Raw genomic sequence first — 26,913 nt, forward strand, 5'->3', positions numbered from 1 at the left:
AATGCATTCCACATCGCACTCGAGCAGGAAATTGTGCGCGCTCGCTTAAATGTTGACTGACAAAAAACCGAAGCTGCTTTGCTTTTGTTGTTGTATGTTGTACGTGTGTTATTATGCCAAAATCAGCGGAGGAAGCGAAGGAAGCAAAGGAAGCGAAGGATGTTGCGGCAAACGAGGCACAAACAGGCACGAAGTTATGTGTAAGCATGTATGTGCGCCTAAGTAGAAGAAGGTGGCTTGTAAAGTGACAGCCTTGTAATGTGTTGTTATAGCAACAACAAGCGCAACAACAATCACAACGCAACAGCGCTATGTAGCGGTTGTAAGCAAAAACTACAGTCAGTGCTACAAGTATGCCACACACACAATGCAACCAGTAAGCCCCAAACGTCAAACTGTCGACCTGTCTTGAGCGTATGCCGCATGTCTCATGTATGTTGTTGCCCCTAACCTCCAGCCATCCTGGCAGACATCAACTGTCAGTGTCAAATGCACTTCGTCTTCGGATGCTGTTGCTCCCCAACTATTGTCGCCAATGCAGGAGCGCTCCCTCTAACCGCAAAGATGCGTATTAAACACCTTCCATTTACACTGTCGACCAAGCGATTGTCAACCAACGCTTGCTTCCGGCTTCATGCGGTGAGGAGCGTGAGAGCCCAATGAAACCGCAAACTGAATTGGAAATGTCATGGCAAGAAAGCACTTTAATGTCGAGCAGAGTTGCATTGCGGCGGAGTCTAGAGCTTTAGCTACCGTCATGTGGAGGTCTGTAGTCACTGTTATATGTGTAGTGTAAATATATTTACAAATAAATCATTGCAATTGTATTATGATTGTAATGATTTTAATAATTTAGTTACACACACCTGAAGTTACTCTTTGCTCCTAAGGGAAGCTATTCCTCTACTTCACTGTAAATGGTGATATTAGAGGAGGAAAGGAAAGAGCTTGCTGGCAGGTTTGCTCACAAAACCCAGAGCTTTCACTATTTGAGCCTGAAAGCTTTTTTTATTTTGATGTCCTCTGGCAATAGATCGTACTTATTGTTTCCTCCAAAGAACTGAAAGCTTTTGTCAGAAAACCGACAACCTCTTTTAGTGATAGGATTTTTGATCGTCTAAAAAAAACGTTTTGAATGTTCCCCAAAAACACAGAGCTTTCTCTTCATGAGCTTTCTCTTTTTAAGCTTTCACTGAAAGCTTTTATCGAAAAATATTTCTTTAAATTCTTAATGCCATTTGGCAAAAGAAAGTTTTTACTATTGCTTCCAAAACACTGAGCTTTCACTTTAGAGCTTTCACACTATGTTTTTATCAGTCAATCGTTTTATAACTTAAATTATTTTCATAAGCAAAATATAAATCACTATAGTCTCACCCTCAACTTATGCTGTTTCCAAAGTTTGGTTCTAAACAGTCTAAGTGAGCTTTCATAACTTATAAATACGACATGCCAAGTAAATAAATCTTTGAATTCTAATATATTATTTTAAATATGATCTATTATTAGAACTCGAACTCATTAAATTTTCAAGCTAAGGTAATACTATTCGTCGATGGCATCGTTAAAATGGACAGCCAATGAATGTTTGATTTTGAAAAAGGTTTAAGAAAGGCTATTGTGGATATACAGTATTAGTAAAGAAGAAATCTGTAGCAGAGAAATCTTAGTCCGAAATAATGTGAGTTAAGGAGGTAAAGAAAAATTTCTTAACCGCCTGTCTACGGTCTGATTTTATGATCTTTGGTAATTTCTACCAATCAAAAACACTTGCTCGCGACAAACAATTGTCAACGAAGGCCTTTTTCAACAATTTAAACGTATCGGCACCAAAAATTTGATTCCAAGTCCAAAATTTAAAGGAACTTCTTTGTCGCATAATTTCCCGCATCGTAAAAATCTCCGAATGCACTTTATGTAATTCAGAAAGACAAGCGCATACTAAACACTAATGATTATTTTGATGAGGCATTTGGCACAGATGTCACTGACTATCATACGAATGGGTTTTCGCGTAAAGTTTAAATTAAAAAGTCTTACTATTTTGTGCCCACAGTAGTAGACTGCAGTTAACAGCTAGAAGTTCAGCTTGAAACGAGACAAGGGTGAAAAGAAAAGTGTGCCTACATACCAATAAACCTCTTATTCTGCATGTAGTCACATTATACAGTAATACATATATAAATAACTATACATGCAGTTGAATAAATTTTCATTATTTGAAACAATATTTATATTTAACCAAGTATATACTATGTATATACAACTATTGTATGTATTTAATCATTTTCCATAATTCATTCACTCTTAATGCAACTAACTCATACAAAATCGCACCAACAACACCAAAAATTGTAGACATGAATGTATGTATGTAGCCTTTTCGTCACTAAATCACAATTAATTAATTAAGCACCAGCCATTTGACTTTTGTTGTTAAATTAGCTGCCAACCGCTCCAGCAAAAAAACACCCACCCAACCATGCAGTCAGTTACACTTTTTTTACAATTCGCCACTTGCTCCACCCCCTTTTTTAATAACGAAAATTATTTGCACAGATTTACACCACTCACATTTTTGCTAACTTCACAATTTTCTTTCTTTCTTCATCTACTTTTTTATATCATCTTGTATTTGAATCCAAATTAAATGAATTGTTTGCAAACACCACGTTTTACAATATAATGAACAACAATAACAACAATTAATAATATGATGAAAATTTATAACAATTAATAAATGTACCAAAACAACTACAACAACAACACTACTACTATTACTACTACTACAACTACAACAAACCAACCAAACAACTAACAAACATCACTACCAAAAATACTCTCTAAATTATAACCGAATATCATAAATTAAATTAAACCAAAAAAAAAATTAAAATTACTAAATTGATTGACCAAATGCAAAAACGAAAACGCACAAACAAAAATTTAATTGAAATAAAAATTCAAAAATACAAAAACAAAAAACATCAATCAACCTACTTCCATCGTCATCATCGTTGACTTTGTTTGTGTCGATGGAAACGCTTGATTGAAGGTTACCGGATTTTGTCGTTCACCTCAGGAAACCCGTAAATCCAGCCCGACCGGTTCTGTCACGTCGTCAGTCTCGAATGCCGCACTGACACCGTCACGTCAGCTCACCGATGCTGAGAAATTGCGCAAGGTCATTTTGGAGTTGGTCGACACGGAGCGTACTTATGTTAAGGTAAGTGGTATTTACTGAAGATTATCGTATTCTTAGTATAAAATCTTATGTACTATATAAAATGGGATACTTACTTATTATTTATTTAATAACCTCGCTGAGATGATTTTTGTTAAATTTAAATAAATTTCGAAATTCATTCCGAATTAATGACAAAGCCTGGTATTCGAATGTCTGAGCATGAGTAGTTCTTTGGGCGAAATCAAGTATTAAGAAGAAAATACACTAAGCATACCTGAGGCCGATCAAAAGTATTCGTAACTATTATGTGTAGAAATTGTCGAGAAGAAATGAAATCTTCCAATTAATTTAAGTCAACGTAGGTCAGCTTCGAATTCTTTCAGATATCCTACTGTCCAAAATGGATGAGTATTTAGTTCTTACACAGTTTTTTAACATTACGTTGAGACTCTGTGGCAAACTCTAATGTTTATAACTACTATTCTTACCTATAATACATATTTTTTAGTCCTCAGAGAACCAAGCGCTGGAATATGAGACCTGCCAATATCAAAACCCTTAAAAACCGAAGAAGTACCTTTTCTGAATAATTGTCTCAAGTAAAATCATACAGAATCTGAGACATTGAGCTCTTGCTGTAGAAAATAAGTTAACATATCTAAGCTTCTAGTCCAACACTGATGGCGACGTCCAACACTGAGGAATTTTTTCGAGCCGAAAATTAAAAATTTCGTCTTTTGATCCCAAAAAATGGCTTCGGTTGAGCAGCAAATTATTTTTCAACATCTAGAACAAAGGATAACTCTATACTGAGCAAAGTTAATGTATAATATCTATCTATAAAAACAGACTTCTTCTTCCATGTCATTCGATCAGAATCGACCTAATTGGCAGTATATGCTCGAAAATGCCAAGCAGATGAGCTTTTTAGCGAGGACAACCTCACCACACTTTCATTTGATTGGCAAATAATTGGTACAGTGCAAGCCTCTCGCGTTCAAGCGTGGATTCTATGGACCACCCGTCAGCTTGGGGAGCGCTGGTCAACAACCAAAAGATCCTTCTGGCCCAAAGTGGCACGCAAAAGGTTCTCTGACTATTTCCACTTGAACTTAGCAAGGTTCATCTCACCGCCATTGTAGATGTTCTGATGGGATACTGTCCAATACTCACACATCCATTAAGATTACATACATATTTTGTCGGATGTAAATGATGTGTGAAGAAAATGAGGTAGAGTCATCTAATCACTTTTATTCCAACTGTCCTGCTTTTATCAAACTGTGGTTAAAACATTTTGGTAGACACACTTTCGGCTATGTGGCTCTGTTTGATAGTGGCCACCTTAATAAATTTGTGGTCGACTCAAAGCACTTCGTCGATTAATAAGTGTTTGGCGAATTTTGCGAGTCGCAAAGAACCAGCGTTCACAACTGTCCACCTTTGTTACCTTTAGTACGAAGATCGACCCCATGTTAACCCACGATAGTCCATAGAAACGGACTCATGAATATACCCCGTCGAGTATTTTTCTCTCATCAACATTTCTTAAAATCATTTAGGGAATATTTCATTTGACTACAATAATAATTACACCAAAAGAACATGAACTGTGACTGACACATACATTTTTCTCAGATTGTTCCTCATTGGTGGTTCGCATGTGAAGTCTGTGATATGAATATTGATCCAATCCATATCAGGAGCTATTCGTAGCCTTTCTCTATTTTTAGCAAACGCAGCATTTGTGGATCCCGGAAAAAACTCAGAATTGATAAACTAAACTCAGAGAAACTTCCAACCAAACTAACATACATATATTAAATAGTAGATCGGAAGTACGTACATAACATTCTTATTGGATAGAAGAGACTTTAGGAACTTAAGGCTGACAGATTAAGAAGATGCACTTAACCCGCATTGACGGCCGCAGAGTCAGTTAAAAGTTGCGTTAAACGCAGGCATCCCTAAAGGTTACTACTCCTCTTAGACCTAGCAACTGAACTCCATCTGGTATCGGAAAGAACCAACTGGTCTATGCGTGGCTTAGTGGCCTACCAGAATAACCTAACCTATTAAACAGTGTATCCAAACGGTTGAATAGAACTGGGTACTTGTAAATATACCCTTTTCCTTGAACCCAGACAGTATCTTATTACTCCTACTAAATACTAATTTCGTTTTAATTAGTACCATAACTTCTTCCTGAAATGGGCTGTGGAGATCTAGAAACCTATGTACATCAACGATTTGTATAAAGCTCTTAACTGTAATGCCCCCCTACTACTTCCTCTGTGGATTCAGAGTATCTCAACTCAAAAGTTTTCCACGCTTTCCTGACAAACCTAAGTCTTTTAAATGAGTATTTTCAATAAATAAGCATAATTCTAAGAACTCAAAGTCAATCTACTCAAGTCAAGTAGGCAAAACTTGGAGAAACGATGAAGCAGATATTATTGATTAAGCGAGTACACTAAGTATTATCTAAAGTCACGAGCAATTCACTTCTTAGAAAGCCAATGATATCATATCACCTATACACCGACGTAGTACTGAAAAAACCACTCTACACTTACACACACAGACACATTCACGTCAAATATCGGCCATTATGCAGCAAATCATCTTAAAATTAATTACTTTTCGCCTTAAGTGGGCCGCGGCAAAGAAAAAGAAAGAGTCTTACCAAGCTTATAATGTACGAATGAGTGGCGTTTTATAAGACTTTGAGCAAACGAGCCAATGAATGGAGTCAATTGGGTTTGAAGTGTTTCGCTTACCGATTGCGTGAGTGGCGGCGGAGAAGCAGAGAGAAATTGCTGAAGAGGCGAGAAGTTGCTGAAGAGGCTTAGGTACTTATATGTAGGTAGCACAGGTGCAAAACCAGCTAACAGCAGATGTGGCACTTCATGCTTAAGTATACAAGCCTAAAATCACATGTACAGTAACTCCTACTACTATTTGACTGACAGCAGTTTGACGTAGAAGTGACATTTTATGACAACCGCACCAAATACAGGAGCACAAATTTTTAGGGTGTTACGAAGGGAATAAAAATTTTAAGGTCATGCCGCATTGTGATTAAGCAATAATGGCAAAATGGTGGAAAAGTTTTACGCAAATAGGAGGAGACAGCATAAGAAGCACAAAAAAAAAAGAAGAATAACGCTCGCGGTGCTTTGCAATGCTCAATGCCAAATTAACGCTTTTGAATTGCAGATAACGATGAGGCGTTAATTTTATGCTAATTTCATTAAGATTTTCGCAATGAATATGCAAACGAATAAACGAAACAGTCGACTGACGAGTCGAACTTGCCACAGCCAGCAAAAGCAACAATAACACAACACTCTCACTACGTGTAGTTGTAAAATAACGGTAGTTAAGCTACATTTTGTAGTGCTGCAAAGAAGTTTTCGCTGTAGTGGCTGCTAGTAATAGAGCAGTGGGGAAGTGGAGAGCCAGAGAAGAGGGGAAAATTGGAGTGGCGGTGGGCTTAGCTCGCAACATTGCTTTGTGCTCATTAGAGACGCCAGCTCAAAGCCGATAAGCAAACAATGAGATAATAATAATTAAAATTTTAATTTGTAAATTATGTAAAGTCAAGCCGAGGGATGCGGAGGAAGGCAAGATTAGCGCGGTAATACAAGTTCTTATAAGTTAAAACCGAACCAAGGCAGCCACTAAGTGCTTATACGAAGTGCGGACAAGCGCGAAATATGGCGGAACGCGTTTATTAGCGATTTAGTGCGAGTATCTTTCATTTATTTCTCGAATACAACATGCATATAAATTTCATGAGTAGTATATTGGAGCCGTTTACTAAGTATTATCGTATTTTATTTTGTGATTCTTCTTGTTCTCTATTGGTATAGACACCGCTTACGGCCGAGCTTACAACAGCAAACCAACCGTTCTTATTTTTCGCTGTTTGGTGCCAATTGGAAATTCCGACCATCTCCACCTGGTCCTTCCAACGGAGTGGAGGTCTTCCTCTGCTTCCCCCGCGGATACTGTGTCAAATAATCTCAGAGTTGGAGTGTTATCATCCGTTCGGACGACGGGACCTAGCCCGGGTAGCCGTTATCTCTTGATTCGCTGAACTATGTCAATGCCGTCGTACAGCTCATCGTTCTATCGACTAAGTATTCAACATTGCCAATGCGGAATAAATCTTCCTCCGAACCTTTTTCTTGAAATCTCGTAACGCCGACGCATCAGATGTTTTCGTCGTCCCCTCTACACCACATAACAGGATGGAAATGATAAGTGACTTTTAAAATTTGTTCTTTGTTCGTCGAAAGCGGACTGTACTTCTCAATTGCCATTACAATTTCCTGTCGGCAAGAGTTATTCTGCGTTGGATTTCGAGGCTGACGTTGGTGTTATTGTTGGTTTCAAGATAGACGAAATTATCTGCGACTTCGAGATCTGACTGTCAACAGGGACGTGGAAGACAAGTTTCGTCTTCCCCTCGTTTACTACCCGACCCATTTGCTTCACTTCTTTCCAGCTTGGCATACACTCTTGTAAAAGCTTGTACCTTCTGTCGCATGATAAGAGTCGCCTTGTCTGAAACCTGGTTTGATAGCGAATGGTTCGGAGAGGTCCTTCTCGATCCTGACGGATTGCTCACAGCCGTATTAGTTTTGCGAATATATCAAATTCAGATATTGCGGCATAAAGGCAGGTCCTTTTCGCGCTGCCGAAAGCAGCATTGAAATTGACAAAAAAAGAAGAATCCTTTTTCCACAGGTCTTTTCTAAAATTTGGCACATGCTGAATATCTGGTCAGTTGTTGATTTTCCTGCCCTAAAGCCACATTGATAAGGTCCAATCAGTTTGTTCACGGTGGGCTTTAATCCTTCCCACAGTACAACCGATTCGATAGAACCTTATATATGATGTTGAGGAGGCTTATCCCATTGTATTTGGCGCAGATTGTCAGTTCTCCCTTGTTATGGATTGGGCAAAGCACACATAAATTGCAATCGTCGGGCATGCTTTCGTCGGACTATATTCTACAAATAAGCTGATGCTTGTTCCTTATCAGTTCTTCGTTATTTGCAAAGAAATCATATCACTCTTATTGATAAACCCTGTATATATTTTTAGTAGCACTGTCTTCGAAGTAAACTCGCAAATCACTTATGTATATGGGAAAAAAATTCTGCTTCTTGCCGAGCAGTAGTGGAAAATAATGCGCTTCAACTATTCAAGTAAAATAATTATTACTTAAAAGAAATAAGACCACATTATAAATATTCAGAATATGAGAAAGGGATGAAAGAGATGAGAGAACAAAGAGAGGATTTCTTAAAAGTACCGCATTGTTGATTATTAAGTCAAGTTCGTAACTCGAATAAAAGTAGCGCATAAATAATGCAGCGGCTAAAAAATTATGACTATCAGCTACAAGCAACAACAAAAGCAAAAAAAGTGAAACAAAGGTGAAAACAGAACAAAAAAAGCACACTCGAGAGCATGGCGTGGTACACCTAGATTTGTCGGTAATTTTTATCACCAACTCTTCACGTCAATACATAAAGCACACATACATATATACAAACATACATACATATTTTTATATATGTATGTAAGCAGCATTTCCTTAATCTATTTTTGTAAATAGAGCGCATTTCTCAAGGTATTCGTAATTTTCCGCTGCCAGCGTCGACAGTCGGCGGCAGCGTTTTAATGAGTTTGAGGAAGTTTTGCGCAACTTGGCAGAATTTATACGGCGATGCCAAAAGTGCAAACAGCAAACGCCAAACGCCACTAATTGGTAGCGTTGGTGGTGGCATCAACTTTTGCCGCAACCGCACGAGTCACAAAGCGTGAACCACACGATGATACCCAGCGCCGCCACTAACGGCATGCTGCGTGGCGTGGCGTGGCATGTTCGCCGGCAATCTCTAATTCAAACTTTTATTTACCGAACCACTATTGTTTCAAAGTTTTCACGCTGTATTAGCATACACCGTTATATAGATAAAATTCTGCGCCTTTATTTCCAGTTTTAATTTTACGTACTATTTAAGCGGAAAGCACCAAACACCGCCACATTTATTGGAAATGTGCAGACTCCCACACATTCGTATCTCTCGCTCAAGTGTGCAACTTTCCTTACGGCTTCCGTCCTTTGCTTTTTGGTAGCGAATGTCCGCTGGCGAGGTAGTGTCCTCTTTTTTCCGATTCGATTGCCGTTTTGTACTTCCGTTTCACCACACTCACTTCTTGTCTTAACTCAACTTAGTTTAATCTCCCTCTCCCTCCCTCACTCTCCATCGTGCCTTATTTTTCGGCTTATTCTAATTTTAATTAAAATATTTGTAAAGTTCATAATTTTTCATTGCTTCGGGTGGTTTGTTACATTAACGATTTGGGTCACAGCCACCTTCGGACTATGCGCGTTTAGCATCGCATAAATACACCGTTTTTGTTAAGTGGCTTGGTTTTGGCTTTGTGGTGATAAGAGCATTATTTCCTGGCTAGTTTAATCGGATTCCAGGACGCTCTTTTTTTTTTTTTTGGTAGAAAAAGAATTTTGAACCAATTACCTAAAATGCATGGTTTCGGAACTTTTCTCTTTCTTCCAAGTTTAGACTTTTCAAGGCAAAAGCAACCTTGGCACCTAATATGAGATCGAGAAAAGGAATGAGATAGATTTAATTTTTGAGAGCTAAAAATTATATCCATTTACGGCAAAACTACAAGTTTCATAGCAAAAAGTTATATGGCTAAGTTGTAGATAATGAAAAGGTCTATAACATTCGTATCCCTACCTTTTCTACATATCCTCAAATTGTATGTGAAAAATTCAAATATCCAAGTTTTTTGGATTTTCATTTCTAAAAATACCGATTTCATCTAATCAAAACCGAACCAGTGTTTGACTTTGCGGGGATGATGTGTGACTCGTAGACTTGTCTGAAAACTCGTTTGGTTTCGAACGGCTTGGAGAGTGCCTTCCCGTTCCTGATGGAGATTTTGGTATCGCTCAACGTCAGTTTACACAGCCGTATTAGTTTTGCGGGGATACCAAATACAGACATCGCGGCATAGAGGCAGCTCCTTTTCGTGCTGGTAAAAACAGCTTTGAAATCGACGAAGAGGTGGTGAGTGTCGATCCTCTTTTCACGGGTCTTTTTCAAATTTGGCGCATTGTGAATATCTGGTCAGTTTTTGATTTTCCAGGCCTAAAGCCATGCTGCTAAAGACCAATCAGTTTGTTGACAGTACGCTGGATAGAATCTTATATGCGATGTTGAGGTTGCTTATCCCACGGTAGTTGAAGCAGATTGTGGAGTCTCTTTTTTTGTGAATTGGGCATAACACACTTAAATTCCCAATTGAGGACGGTTTCGTCCGACCATATGCTACAAAGTAGCTGATGGATCCTCCATATTAATTCTTTTTCTTTGAATAACTCCGCCGGCAATTCATCCGCTATCACAGCTTTCTTGTCTACTGACGGGTAATTGCCATTCGAGCTTCTTCTTGGTCGGGCAATAGTACGTCTGCTGCATCGTCATCAATTGCGGAATCCAGTTTACAAATTACCCAGACTTATAATTGTATATAAATATCTTTTAAATTTTTCTTTAGTTTTTGCCATATTCAGTATTCCTTAATTTCTGTCAATATTTTATGACACTAATATCGTTGTATTATATGTTACAGCACTTAAACAATCTATTGGAGCACTATTTGGAACCGATGAAACGCGAAACATTCCTATCGAATGCCGAAATTAATGCACTCTTTGGTAATATTCACGAAATTGTCACATTCCAAAGGCAATTTTTGCAGAATCTCGAAGAAGCGTTGGAATTGGAGCCAGACTTTCATAAGTTCGAGCATTCTAGTCAGTTCCGGGTAAGTAAATAATACAAGCTTAAGTGTGTTTGTTATTTATATATTTCCTAGAACTTAAACTGAAGAATTGAAAAAAGGAATAGTTACTCATACATGGTAGATTTTATAAAAAAAAAAAAACTTAAGCACTTATCCCATTTTTTGCACTGAAACCAAGGTGTCTAAACTTTTAACAAGAAAACATAATGAAAACGTATTAAAGACTCTTGTAATGATTTGTTCTTGCCCTTGTTTCATAAGAGCCAAGATATTAGCAAATAATATTTAGTTTCTTTAACTACCCAAAATATGCAAAATTTAGGTCCCAGCTGCGGTAAATCTTAAATTAACTGCCAAAGGAGACTTCAGACTTTGAAGTTGTCTTTCGACAGGCTATAAAACATATCCAAATTCATCAGCCATTGTCCAGGCCACGTAAAGTGTTTCATTTTATAATTTATGGTGAGATTCTCTACAAGCTCTTAGCAATGGTGTAATCTCCATTGAAGTACGCTCTGTATACTAGAGTGAGCCAAAAGAACTAATATTGAATTTATTGGTTCAAATGAACCTTGATACAGAGAAAAATATCTACGAATCCGTCTCAATTTTGTATTTCTAACCAAATTTCGTGTGCGGAATCGTTGCGAATGTTGGAAAAGTCTTACGGGATTCAATTTTATCAAAAACGCGAACCTACTAGTAGTACAAAGCCTTTAAAGACGGTCGACGGTCGAACGATTGGTGAAGATATGTCTAGTTCTGGAGGACTTTCGAACTCTTCAACCTCTCGAGATCACTCGCCAGTCCGTTCGAATGATTTTAGTGGATATTGCAGTTTAAACAGTAAGTCAATGTCAAAGATAAGGTGTCTAGACATAACCACGGTAGTCACGAACGTACGGTTAGTATAGCGATCGTACTACCAGAGTGGATAGTCACTACTCTAAAGGATGCTGCGCTCCGGAACAGTAGATTTACTGCTATTAATTGAAGATACTTCCGCACTGTAATAGTCAGAAAGCCTGAAATTGAAGTTTGCAGTTAGTTTTCGTGAGTATACTCTTCTAACAACCCTTCACCAACCCTTCAGGTCAGGCATTGATTCATCTAAAAAAAGCAAACAGTCGCTCTCATCAAGCGACTCCTTCCTTTCCCTCGAAGGAATGTGAGCAGTGAAAAGACTGCCAGCGCTAGACTCGGCGATCTCGTAATCCAAATATTTTGTAATGAAATCAAAGTATGAGAATGCTAGAGTGTCCACTCTCGCAGTTATTTTGTACTCTAAGAAAAACTTAAACTCTATGTGTATGCTGGTGTGTTTGATAACGTTCCGCATTTAAAAATAACACTTTGCCATTATGTTTCACACATGATTTCGATGATGTCAATGGCTGAATTCTTGCCAAGCAATTGCAGCAAATGTGTCAATAATGCGCTGAATATTATCTTCCAAGGCATCAATATTCTCGGGCTTATCTGCGTAGACCAGCGACTTCACATAACTTTACAAATAATAGTCCAGCGATGTTAAATTTCAGAGTACTTAAGGCCACGTCATAACCTCACAAAAAGTAGTGCAGCGGTGTTAAATCTTACGACCTTGTTAGCCATGTCATAGCCCCACGACCCGAGATAATGCGCCCAACAACAGTTTCCTTCAATAAATTAATTGTTTCCTTGACTTTACGGCCGTCTTGTTGGAACCAATTTTCATTCACATCAGCATTGCCCAGTTCCGAAACGAAAAAGTCATCAACCATGCTCTATAGCGTTCCCCATTGGCGGTAAAATTATGGCCGTTTTAATTTTTGTAGAAATATGGACCAATGATTCGCTCTGTCTATAGGGCACACCAAGGCTTCGAGGGTAAAAATTTTATTTACAAACCTATCGCATTATGAAATAGTAATATTCATCGCTGAGAAAAATGTTCTTGTGAGAATCGGGATCGGTGGCTAACGCAAAGTACAAATTTTTGATTTAGTATTTTAATAAAAGGAGTTTGAAATGAACAGGGTTGCATATAAAATCACTAACTGCTCCACCATTTGCCTCGCTATTGAGCTTTCGTTTAATATTAGTAAATTGGTTAGCAGTACACAGGCGTAACTAAATAACGGCATTATATGCGCTTACTAAGCAATAAGTCTCAAGTTCCACATTTCTGTATATGAATATTTATTTTTCCAATAAGCAAACATTCTTGCAATTGCAAAGAAATTGCAAACACTCCTGCCAGAGTTTATGCGCACAATACCAACTCCTTGGCGGCCTAGTGAAGTGTGTGTTTCCGTTATGTTTGCTGTCTGCGAAAACATTTCTCATACAACTTTTGCACATTTATTGTAATCTTAGCTTAACTTACTTTCAAGCAGCGATTCACCTCATTGATTACAAACAGGGCCGCCATGACTTTGTTACCTGGACAGAGGAGAGGCAGCTTTTAGATTTGCCTATTAGCGTAACGCCAACTGGCGAATGTCTAAATGTCTCGCTGCAACTGTTTTTCTTGAACACAATTGCACCCGCGCCACTGCCATGTTCACTTCCTTGTAGTTTCATGTTTCCTCACTGACATTTCATTAGAAACGATAATAAATTTTGTTCCATGCAGAAAGAGCGCAAAGCAACAAAACAAAGAAAAAACAAAAAAAAAAGCAAAAAAAAAATAAGCAAAGCAAAGAAAGGCGGAATGCAAATGAATAAAGGAGCGGAAATCGTAAAAATTTTCCAATTTAAACACTATAACAACAACAATTGCAATACCAAGTAGAAACTTCGAGGAAGCACACTCACACTGACACACCCACTCGAACTAAAAGCTAAAGCGCCGTAAATAATTACATAAAAAGAAGCACACGAAGCAGCAGAAGTTGTAACGAAATACTCATAAAATGGAGAGAAAGCAAATAGCAAATACATAAAAAAGCACAGTTAGTACTTAGAAGCAGCCGTTATAAATCCCGTTGCGCAGCATCAGACACACACATCAACAAAGATGCTGAAGTGTGGAGCGCTAGTGGACCATGCCACAGCGTTTTTGTTGTCGTTGTAGCAGAAATACTAGCAGTGGCCGTTGGCAATCACGCATTTTCCACACCAAACACCAAAGGATATTTAAATTGTTGCACCAACTTGTTTGACCGTGTTAGCTCTGTTGCTTCGGCTTTGTTTGGCTGCTGCTAAGCAAACAAGCGCGGAAGTGGAGTATAGTCGTAGACATACCAGAGAAATATCCATAAAAACTACGAGGGTGGTTGGAGAGCTCAGTGATGGATTTAGTTCTTTATGTAACCGAATGCGAGTTGAGTTTGCGGCTACTAGCGAAAGTTCCACCCGAGGAGATTTCACAGCTCAGTAAACGGTTTAGTTCTTTATATGGTCGAGTGCAAGTTGAGTGTCTGGTTACTAAGAGAAGAGTCAGTGATTCAAAGGAGTATGCTAAAACATACTTGCAACACTTTTCATGTTTCGGAAAACTCATGAAATGTTTCTTAAATAAAATAAAGAGTCCAAACGAAAATCCTACAAAGTTTAAAGTTCGGGAGTATGAAAGACTACTGCCATCAGCTGTCATCTGTGGAGTGGTTCTGTCAATTTTTGACAGTCTCTGTTATTACAAAAGCGTTTAACAGCCATTAAGTTTTGCTGTAGATAGCAGATCAATCTTATATGACATTAGCACCGAAGTCTAACTAACTCAAGTCAAACTACTTGTCAATCTCAATGGACTTTTGTCCATTCTGAATCTTATATGGCATTAGCACCTGGAAGCAACAAAACTAGAGTACAACTATTTGTCATTTTGAATGGACTTTTGACAATGTTTTCAGAACCGAAGCTTCAATCGGTATCCTCATAATTTCAGAAAGACTAATACTAATCCAAGAATGGTCCAAAGACGATATATTCTGGTATAAAGTATGAAGTGAATTTTTTTAATTTCTTTATACAGTCGAGTCTGATTGAGTATATTACTACCTACTATGAGTATGGTACCAAGGGAAGAGTCAAGGGTTCAAAATCCGTCAGCGAGGCATTCTAAAAATTTCCAACCCCCTTCATGTATCGCAAAACTCAAGACATAAATTTAAAATAAAACAAAAAGCTCCACTAAAGATCCATCAAAGTTTAAAGATCATTATAAGCGAGACTCTCATCTGTGAAGGGTACTGTTAATTTTTGACAAGCTACGTCATTACATAGCTTTTGATAGCTGTTGAGCCTTACTGTAGACTAACTCTACTAAGCTTGTAGATCTTACATGTCATGAGTAACTCAAAGCGGTAAAGCTACTTTTTAACTACTTAACGATTTCAATTAGGTTTTTGTCGTACTCTCAGCACCGTGAATCCTATACGGATCCGCGTAATTCTTGAAAGACTATTAAACTAACAAAAAAGTGGTCCAGAGAACCAATATTCGCGCATATAGTAGGCCTTTTGAATTCACGCAGCGTCTTTCCTAAAGATTTTCTCGACAAATATAAGCGAAAAGTTCCAAAAAGTAGAGTTAGGAAGCATAACGCACTTTCAAGTAAGCAATTTTTGGAGTTTATTTTGGGTTCAAGGAACGCATATTATATCAAATCCCGAAAAGTTTTGCGTTCGTCACTGAAAATAATGTGCTTGATAACCTCAACATCCCTTTGTACTTTCATCTCCCCAGTATGGGAATAAATAAATATCCACAGAATATTTAGAAAACACTGTCATAGTTGCATTTTTTCAGACAAAGCGCTTCCGAGTTCATTTAAATAAGGTATACTTAATTATAATGGATAAGAACCCAAGACCGACTACTGTTTAGCTTCAAAGAATTGAGCTGCTGTGGAAAATGTGATGCCCTACAGATAAAGTTGGCTTTAAACAGAAGAAATAGCATAAAATTATATGTTGAAAATTGCTCTATATTCGAAAGAACAAGCTCTATAAATTAGAAGAACTTATCAGGACATTATAAAGAGAAGTTTCTCCTTGCAGATTTCGAAAAAATTAATAACAATCCATGGTAAATAGCGCTCTCTACAATTAGAACAGAATTGAAAGCATTTTGGTGGGGATGCGATGGAAGAAAAATTTAGATCAAAAAATAAATTTCATCACCTAAAATGGAAAACAACGTGTCATAGAAAAAAATCGAAAATTGCTGTCAGATGTAATAACCATTTGTTTTATAAAGCAAACTCAAATTTTGTTTCAATATGATTGTATGATAACCAAAATATAACCATTTATAATCAAAACTTAAATCTTGTTTCATTATGAGTGTAATATAACCAATATATAACCATTTTATAACCAAAACTTAAATTTTTTTATCAATATAAGTGGTTTTTATTGTAAAGTTTTTCCTTCGCTTGTAAACTTTGAAAAGTGTTGTTACGTTATTTTGCATTTTAGATAATGATATGTAAAATACTGTAAACTTAATTCTTCAAACTAAAGAGAAAAGTCATCTTTGCACAAAGTAACCCTTTTCTTATTCCACAACCTATCAAACCGTCCTCGTAAAATCCTTTTACGGTGTATGTAAATACCAACGAAACTAACAATATTCTTGTGCCGGTGCCAGTACCAGTGGTATATTCGCTCTCTCACACTTTCTTGGCACTCAAATGGACGACGCAATCTTTTTCCGATTTATGTATTTGTTACGACCACAGAGAATGGCTTCACTTGATTGCGTTATTTGTTTCGCTTATAGCGCTATAATTCTTCTATTGTCTGCTCTTAGCTGTTTGCTAATAAATTACACAAAGTCTAGCTGGTGTTGCTGTTGTTGCTATACAAATTTATTTTAAGCAAATATTGAGTTTAATTTGCTACTCAACGCGCACAACAATCAACTCGTGCCATGCAACACACAGCTATTTATACACTTTTATTCATGTTGCAACAATGTTTATCATGTACAAATTTCATTTGCTTCGCTCATTGCTTTTAGCTCAAAGGCGTCGGTATTTGTTTTGGTTTGATAAGAAAATGTTTTATGATTTCGCTCCTAGAGGTGTGCTACAAGTTATGGTTTACCCTTTTTAAGTTGAGTTTGGTGTACAATTTTAAGAGTTTAAGGTTATGATAATGAATTCTTTGTGGGTCGAAGTAGATATGAGTTTAAGGGGGAAATTTTTTCAAGTACAAACGAAAGAAAATATCTATTATCTACTATTTACCTTCTAGTAAAACAGCTGATTTCCTTAATTTTTTTTTTTTTTAATTTTAGTTTCTTAAGCCTTACAAGAAATAACTTATCTATTTGAATAATTTTCTTTCTCACTTACATAATAGCAACTTACTGAAAAGGGTCTCTAAATATTAGAACTTAAAATTATTTATACCAAATAACATATACTAGAAAGGAAAGAAGTACAATTATGTCTTCCGTATGAACCTTATTACTTTCTTGGCCACCTTTTTCTCATCTAACCATAAGAATCTTCAAATCTATATACATCTATTCGGATGCATAGACATTAATTCATGTAGAGAGTCATGACTATAATAACCAGGCACCTAGAATTTCTCATCATCAGTTTCTTCAGAAATAAAATCAGATTTTTTGCTTAAGTAACTACTTCTAAATGCTAAGTTTCTAAGGGAACAATAAGAAACAGATAAAAAGAAAGTGGCAAGCTTCTAGTCAGACTCTATAGAAAAAAACAGAGGCAAAGAAAAAGTCAGAAAGAGAAAATAAGCTAATTCTCATTTGGTGCCAAAAAAATCACAGAAGCTTGGAGATATTATCGATATCATCGTAAAATTCGTACTACTAATTTCTTCACCTTAAATATATGAGTCATCTTAAGAAAACTGGCATTTCTCGGCAAATCCGATCGTAAGCCAGCTGTCAATTGTTTAAAACAATGCCTATGCTAGATTAGATAGGAATTAAATTGCGTTGTTCAATGTGACCTGTGGTCCATTCTGCCCTCTCTTCATTCACAAGGACTTTTATAGGGCTTCTGATAAATCTTGATAAATGCCAATGCGACACTATGCTCCCTATTCCGATATATGGACTAAAGGGCTTTATTTCTGCGTCTGTAGCTTGCTATGCCTCCTCCGGAGCACCAGGAATTACTGCTTCCAAGTCGCATTACCGGCAGTTTGCATTAGCAGCTATATCATTGTTGAATAGGTGCTTCTTGAGCTTGCAGAGAATTTTTTGCTAAGGCAGTTTATGCGAGGCTACAATCCCCAGTAACACCTTTGCCTGACGCTTTTTTTAAATTTTTTTTTACGAAATATGGAGTTTTAATCCACTAACTCAACTCTTCCACGGAACGACCGATTATGTAATACAGTCGACTGACAAATGAGTGTCATTAAATTATCGACCGTAATACTACCACCGAGTGTGAGCTTTTACTTTTTCCCTTGTATTTGAAAATCGAGCGCCTGACACATGCTTGTAGTTACCTGCCAGTCTTTACCTTTTTCACAGCGGTGAGAACCCACATAATGTGAGACTCCTCCATACGACTCTTTTGTAAGGTTCCCACTATCTTAGAAGCCGGCGCAGAGCGGGTGAGTTCGTCCCCCAATTCCGGTAACACGGCCATGTTTAGCCAATCTTTGCACTTCTGAACGAGTAGCGATCTAATCTTGAAACATGAGTTCGTTTTGTGTGCCGTTCGCCTATCACTGAGTGTACGGCCATTGCTGTAGTTATGACACAGATTTATTTCTACATATCGATTTTTACAATAAATTATGCTTAAAAGATGCTCTGGAAACGTCCCGTGAGTAAGAAAAGTTTAGTGTGAGATTTTTTTTCTATTTCTGCGTCATTGTCTTCGGACGGTTTCGAGCCAACGGTATACCGAGGGGTAATACTATTCTTAAAGAGAAGGTTGAGGTTCGCTTCTATTACTCTGTAATAATCTGCAAAGCAAAACAGAACAGACTGCATATTTTTGTGACTGTAAAAACCAATTTGAATTGACAACGTTCAACATCAGAACGAATGACTTTGAAAAGTATGAAAAGTCCGAACTAAATTTAATGTTTTCCGGGCAAAACGTGTTTTAAGTTCTATTCGAATTGGCTTACAGCATATTAGATTAAAGAAAGATCAGCAAGGGAGTCAACCAGCCATGAAAAATCACTAGAAATTCCTTTGTAACGAACAAAACCTTTTCATATTAATTTTATTTGGAAATTCAAGAAATTCTTAAAGTCTTAACCGATCATGGCATAATGCACGATTTATATGAAATTATTCGCACAAAATTCAATGAAAATGACAGAAATTCAATAAACATCATATAAAAATTACTTAAACTCGTCACTGCCGACGCACCAAGAGAAGACCAAAGCATAAACCTAAAAAAAATTTTAATGCATAGAAGTGCAACACGAACACATCTGCTTGTATATAAATATGTATAGCTTATATACCTGTATAGTAGTAGTCATATATGCGTTCTTTTAAGCACATGTATGAGCGTTTGAGCGCTTGTGCTTAATATGTCGTCACGTGACAACTTCACTCCTCAGGTGTCTTCTTTCGCTATTCAGGTATGCATTTGTTTGTTCTATCTCTTTCGTTACGTCACGGAACAAAAGGTTTCAGTTTAATTAAATTCGCATTAATGACATCATTATGGCTGGTGCTCGGTGTGGTGGCTCGGTCGCGAAAGTGTTCATCGGGAGAGGAGGGGGTGCGACGGCGCGCTGAAAAACTGCAATCAAGACAGTTGAATGGTTTTGCTGCAGCTAAAGCTTTCACCGTCGTTTCACTTCCACTTCCACTTCTGCCGTCTGCCGTCTATGAAGCTGTCTAATTTTTTGTGTTTGATGCTGCCGTCAGTTCTTTCTTTCCTTTTTTTTTGTATTTTCCATTTCTGTGTAGGGATTTAATTTACTCCTTTTTGTTTTATAGTCTTTTGTTGCAATTTGGAACGACAGTTGCATGGAGTTGAAACAAAATGCATAAGGATGAATGGCGATCTAAGCTAAGCAATGGTGTAGTCTATATGTGTGTAGCTATATATATAGCTATATATATAGTGTATATATATTTCATTACTGTTATATACTCTATATGCAGTTGCATCATAATTACTTTAAAGGTAGCGAGTTTGATGGACTGAAACGAGGTTATATCCATATGTGTATGTATATTTGTGTATCAGCAATTCTCGGTGTACTTAATTACTCTTTCAGTTTTAAAGCTGCAGAGCTCAAGAAATGTCGTATTTGCTTTAATTAAAGGTGTTATTTGTTGGTCTTTTAGAAGATATATTAGAAAAAGCTAAATCAATAACTCAACCCAGGTATTAGATATCAACTCTAGCTGAAATTTTTTGAAAAATTAATCCAAATTAGTACTAAGATAATCGTTGAGTAATTCAAAATAATATTAATGGAAGATTTTGCATCAAAAATAGTCCTTGATCCATTTTTTCAAGAGTAGAAAATGATCAAGTTATTGAAATATTCATCATTTATACTTCATGGTTTTCAAAAGCAGTACTTAAGTAATCGTTTGTTTCTGAATGAAAAATTTTTATCAAAAAGTTGTATTCCATTTTGATCCATTTCCTTAAAAGTATAAAATGCTCAAGGTATGTGCTCTTCATCTATACCTCATGGTTCTTAAAAGTAATACTAAAGTAATGGTTTAGTAATCAATAAAAATTGGACCTCTCCGTGGAAGATTATTTCCAGAAAGTTTTATTCAATTTTGTTCGATATTTTCAAAAGTAGAAAATTCTCAAGTTAATGAAACTTCTTCATGGTTTATGATACTCAGGAAAAACATGTGTTTGTAATGTCCACAGAAACTAGCGTGATATTAGCTGACAATAACCTAACTCCATCTTTAACAGTTGTAGAAAATTACTTCCTTATTTTTTGTATACCAAGTTCCTTAACCAGGTTATTTACCGAGTTATCCAATGCCAGAATTTAAAATATACCTAAGTGGCTTCTTCTAAACCCAACTAAATCTTGAAATCTTTTTCAAATAAATAAACAATTTTAACTATGCACTAATGATTACAATCCTCCTATGAATATTGTAGACTCTACTTTTATACTAACCTTTCATTAATTATTCCATATTTTTTATTAAAACCATTTTCTCTATTTATTCATTTACAGAATGTGCTCTTTGCGATCGGTTCGGCTTTCTTGTACTACGTCAACCATTTCAAGCTATACTCATCATTTTGTGCTAGTCACAGCAAGGCACAGAAGGTTTTGCATCCAAGTAAGTACAATTTTGAAACGCATTATACGTATTATATAATAAAGTACTGTGTTTGAAATATATATTCAAAGTACTTGTGGTAAACTGTACGATATTTTAAAATACAGTGTAGAATTTTCGAAATTTTATTACTTATAACGGTGTAGGCTAGAGCGCTTAGAAAGTAATTTCCTGTTGATAAATCTTACATGTTTGCTAAACCGCTTTCCAGTTGTTATTGGTTTCTTACGCAATCAGCTGCGCTCTACGAAAAGGACTGAGTGTAACACTAGCATTGCATTCTAGCTTCTGTTCCAAAAGTTCATTAAAATGTTTCAAAAGTTCATAAATTTAGTTCGTAACCTCAATTTAAATTGTTTTTTTTTTTTTTAATTGTTTGAAATATAATTATATAAGTATACGGGTTCCTAAAGGTTAACGAGTTTACATATGGAGCGTTGAGATTTTATATTGCCTTCTGGAGGTTCAGCTCTACTTGAACATTTCGAGATATGAGTTCGATGTTGAGAAAAATATTCCGTATATGGGGTTATTATTTATTGAGTTACTGAAACCGGAAACATACAGATCTATACAGAAAAGATTATTGTGTTTTGAATCTAGTGAAAATACATAAAAAATCAGTTCATGTTGGTGCCCAAGTCTTGAAGTGACGCGATATAATATTGCGTGCAAAGTCTTAAATTAAACCCTTCTATATAGAAAAATTCCATACGTTTAATTTCAGAAGAGATTTTTAATGTTTTTTGAGTCGAAATTGAGTCTCAGCTTTATAGGTACAAAAAATGTGAAAAATATTAAAAAGTTTGAGAATTTAGTATCGGGTGTATTATTTTACTAATTTTCAGAGAACTTTCAGTTAAGTATACCTACTTGTGAGTTAACCACATATTTGTATACCCTGAATAAGGTACATTGACTCTGCCTCGAAGTTTGTAACACCAAAAAAACAAACATCGGAGACCCTATCGAGTATATATATAAAAGATGAGCTTGACTGACAAGCTGAGAAAATTTATCCAAATCCGCCAAAACGTCCGTCTATGCCACTAGTCACTCAGTTTTTTCAAGTTCGTTATAAAATTTTGCACACGTTGCTTTCGATATCGCGTCACTATAGCATATAGCTGCCATACAAACTGAACAAATCCATCAATAAATCGAGTTATTCCCAGGAAGTTTTTATATTTGTGAAGGGTTTTATAGTTTTGGTCTTATCGCATTTAAGATATTTTCTTGTTATTTGTGAACTTTAATAATTTTCTCACCGACACTTATTGCACAGAAGTTACTAAATCACTTGTTTATTGCAACAGGCTGAAGATTTCATTATGTGAAAAAACAAAATCGAATTCCGATTAGTTTACAAGAAAACACATCAAATTGGTTAGCAGAGGAAATGCATCTATGTATGTATCCACACATATAGAATATATACAACAACTATCAGACAACTCATGGAACTACCGTAAAATTATAAGCAAAATCGTTAAACACTGTTGCTAGCATTTACCTCTACTGTTTGCCCCATTTGTGGTAGAATGAGGATTAGAGTGCTAACGGCACTGCATCAGGCAGTCTAGTAACTATGAAAGTTTTGCGCTCACACACACACACACATGCATATACATCAGTTTATCTTCATATGTATAACATATCTGTTGTAGAAGTGTGCTTTGGGTACGTCGCCGTAGGTCTGCCGTGACAACCGTCGCACTGTTGTTTTAGCCCTTCTTTGCGCCAGCTGAGGGAGAACATTTCAATTTCGCATTTAAATGTGGACATAAAATGTGGAAAGTTAGTTTGGAGTTTAACTAAGCACATGTGCTGACATTCAGTTAGGTGAGATTTTTAAATTCGAATGACACTTTGGTTTTAAAGCGGTGCTAGAGTTCACTTACAACAAACGATTGCTTCAAAATGTATCGAGTATATAGATTTAAGTACCAGATAGACCGAAAAACTTGTATAATTTTTTGTGGGAAGCCACTATGTAAATTAGCATAAGATAAAAAGAGAGCAAAGATTTGTTAATTAAACACAATTTTTTGTTGAACAAAATTTATTTTTTTGCTAAAAAGTGGCTTTATGTGGTATATAGGATTCTGCCCCAAGCGAAACAAATATTCGTAATGGATTTGGAAATTCTAAAGAGGTCTCAGAAACACCAAAGATGCTTGATTAATAAATTTAGCATCAAAAAGTGGCAGAAAACATGAAGAAAAACACATAAAGATAACCATAAAACATTGCTAGCATTCTAAAAGTATCAGAGAAACGAAAGCTCTATAGAAAGTGACCGTAAACTCAACGTTGACACAATGCATAGTAAACTGAAATAAAATTGCATGAATTAGGTTTCGAATTGAGCCGACTATTTTTAAAAAGCAGGCATTTTGACATGAGAAAGCAAGTAAAGAAGGGCTGAGTTCGGATGCAACCGAAAATTTTATACGAATGAAAGCTAGGGAAATACTTTAAGGTGTAAAACCAATCACATAGAGTACAAACAGACGAATGTTCGAAAACCCTGATTTTCGCTCAAATTTATCTATTTTAGGCACAAATATACACTGTTATGAATACAACACACCTTCTTCTTATTTTCATTGTGATAACTGACACGTTGGCCGATCTATGCGGTACAAAGTCACCCGGAAGTTCGAAAATCTTTATATTAAGTATATGGGGGCTAAGGGGAGTATTGGTCCGATTCAATCTATTTTTGACACACATATATACTATTATAAGAAAAGAGAAGGATTATCCCTCAATTTCAATTATATATCGCACACATTGACCGACATTTTCAATCAAAAGTCAACTACAGGTGCCGGCGTCCAAATATTCGGTTCTTATTGGCTGGAAGAGTTTCTATTGGATTTAAACAATTTTTGGGCATAAGGTGGCACACCGCAAAGACATTATTCGTGGAAAGTTGTATCCCGTTATATTAATGGTTTCTTGGATTTGTGTACTGGAAACTGAACGAGTAAAGTGATATTTCTAACTATGCTATATGGGAAGTAGGCGTGGTTGTTGTCCGATTTTGTCAAAATCGGTTGGTCGGATCCCGAGATACGTGATTTTACTAAAAAGTAGGCGGTGCCACGCCCATTGTCCAATTTTTACCCCGGTCCCTATAAAGCCTTATCATACCTTTTTGGTGGCAAATTTTTGACTCTGGCGCATTAAGTTATTGATTTATCGCGCTTTTAGTAGCTTTGAACAGTACCGTTATATGGGGAGTGAACAGTGTTTTCATCCGATTTCGTCCATATTCACACTATAGTTAGGAGTTCTTGTAGTATTTGTGCTGAGCGAATTTAGTTATTGTAACTTAGGTGGCTTAGGAGGTATTTACATTAAACTTATTAGAGGACGGGGTCATGCCTACTTTTTTAAAAATTTTTTGCGCACAGATGCATCTTGCTACTGCGATCCACTGTGCCAAATTGCAGTTCTATATCTAATTTAGTGGTTAGTTATGGTATAAATCATCAGCATGACGAGCTAAGACGATTTTGCGATGACCGTCTGTCTTATAATACCTGAAGAATTTCATCAGTTTTTTAGATATCGATCTGAAAATTTGCACACGTCATTTTCTCCTAAAGAAACTGCTAATTTGTCGGAACAGGCGATATCGGACCACTACAGCATATGGCTGCCATACAAACTAAACGATTGAAATCAAGTGCTTGAAGGGAAATTTGTTTAAATTTAAGAGATACCTTCCAAGATATTTGGCAGAGTTTAATTTCTAAGAAAATGGTACAAACACCGTAGAAATTGTTCAGATTGGATCACTATAGCATATAGCTGCCATACAAACTAAGCGCTCGAAATCAAATGTTTGTATGTAAAACTTTTTCATTTGACGGGATATCTTCGTGAAATTCGGCGTAAATTATTGTGAAAGGCAACGATGAAAGCTCCGAAGAAATTATCGAAATCGAAACGCTTTAGCGTATATGTGCCATATAAACTGGCCGATCAAAATTAAGTTCTTGTAAGGAATTTTTTGTATTTGTGAGGGGCATTGTAATTTTGGAGCAACTTTAACGAAATCACATTTACTGCTCGAACTGTTATTTGTTTTATAAAACTTAAATATTTTTTTCCATATTAAGGCATTGAAAAATAGTTGTGCGCCAATAAACATATCTCAATAAAAGTTTGAACGAAAAGTAGTATAATCAGCTATTATGTGTATAAAAATCGCTAAATACTTTAAACAATTGATCGCTAAGTAATAAGCGCACTAAAATTAAATTCTTAAGGTGCTTTAATATAATCTTCAACATTCACCTAAATAGTCCTCACTACTTAAGACAAGCTCATAGTTTAAAAATGCCTTTAAATAGCTTAAAATATTTCGAATGTGTTTGGCATTTGCGAAGTTAAAACAAACCAACTCGTTCGGTCATTTTAAGTGAACTTTATAGCAAGAAAGCCTCTGCATTTGTAAGCAGTTGAAGCTCTTAGCATTTGCTGCTTGCCTGCGAGTGCATTTCAATATTACTTATACGCACTGCAGACCCCACGAAGCATTAAATACACTATAAGCCACCAACATACATGCACTTTAAATGTTGTGCTGTGTGTATGCTGTGTGTGTAAGTGGGCGCCATAAATTCATGCCGAAACAATGGCTGGTGTGTATTTACATTTTTAAGTGCCACTTCGATGTAATTGTAAGACAATTACAAAATATTTACAACATGCTTTCACTGACAATTTGTTATGCGCCAACATGTGGCTGCATGATAAACTATGTTAAAATGTGTATATATATCTATGTGTATGTGCATATAGGTTATACATATATGTATGTGTGACATATATGGTTTGAGTGTCTTATGAAATGCATTTGGTTTTGTGAACAATGCGCAACACAGAAATACATACATATATATACATAAGTATTTGACATGCATGTTCTGTTTGTTGTGGTGCTGGTCGTTTTTCGGCTGCATTTCGTTGCAGCACAAAATTGCCACCACACATTAATTTATTTTAATGGGCAACTTCATTTAATTGCACAAGTCAGTGGTTCAGTATGCAAACTTTTGCATTTTCTTCCTGCAATTGCACTAAAGTATGTCATTCGGGCGCTAAGAATGATTGCCGGCCTACTACATAGAACGCATATACATATATGTACATATGTATATATATACAATTATACTAGGGTGTCCGTTAATTTCCGAAATTTTTTTTCAAACGATCCTTGAAGTTCGTGGTAAACAAGCTTTTAACTTTCTAATTGAACATCGCCTAAATTATATGTCCATTCCCATAAAATACTAGGTCGTTCACTAAGTAATTTCGTTTTTTTTTTTAATGCAATTTAAAGACTTTTTTGTAGTGTAAAACACTTCTAGAAATTATTTATTCTCCATTGTGATTCAATACCTTTTGCCACCTTTCGGACAAGAGACTGATTCTACGCTCATTAAATTGTTGATACTTGCAGCCACATAAACAAGTCCATGTGGTTTTTCACGTTTTGATTTTAGGTGAAGGTTCTGCCGTTTAAAAAACTGTGTAGAGGCCCAAACAAATAACAGTCCGGCAGTGTCAAGTCTGAAAAATATGGTGGGTGGGATAGCATATTTCATTCAAACTGCAAAAGCTTTTGGCGA

At 36.4% G+C, this 26,913-nt stretch overlaps 1 protein-coding gene across 1 annotated transcript in view; it reads left to right on the forward strand.

Annotated features, from left to right (window-relative positions):
- LOC120777048 (protein still life, isoforms C/SIF type 2) overlaps nt 1-26,913 on the forward strand; it is a 334,899-nt gene that overhangs the window by 287,088 nt on the left and 20,898 nt on the right. The window contains exons 12-14 of the mRNA XM_040108159.1: nt 3,056-3,226; nt 10,871-11,065; nt 21,157-21,265. Of these exons, the coding sequence (XP_039964093.1) occupies nt 3,056-3,226; nt 10,871-11,065; nt 21,157-21,265 (475 nt within the window). The remainder of the gene's footprint in view (nt 1-3,055; nt 3,227-10,870; nt 11,066-21,156; nt 21,266-26,913) is intronic.

This window comes from Bactrocera tryoni, chromosome 5 (genome assembly GCF_016617805.1).
Source record: "Bactrocera tryoni isolate S06 chromosome 5, CSIRO_BtryS06_freeze2, whole genome shotgun sequence".
NCBI classification, from domain to species: Eukaryota; Metazoa; Arthropoda; class Insecta; order Diptera; family Tephritidae; genus Bactrocera; species Bactrocera tryoni.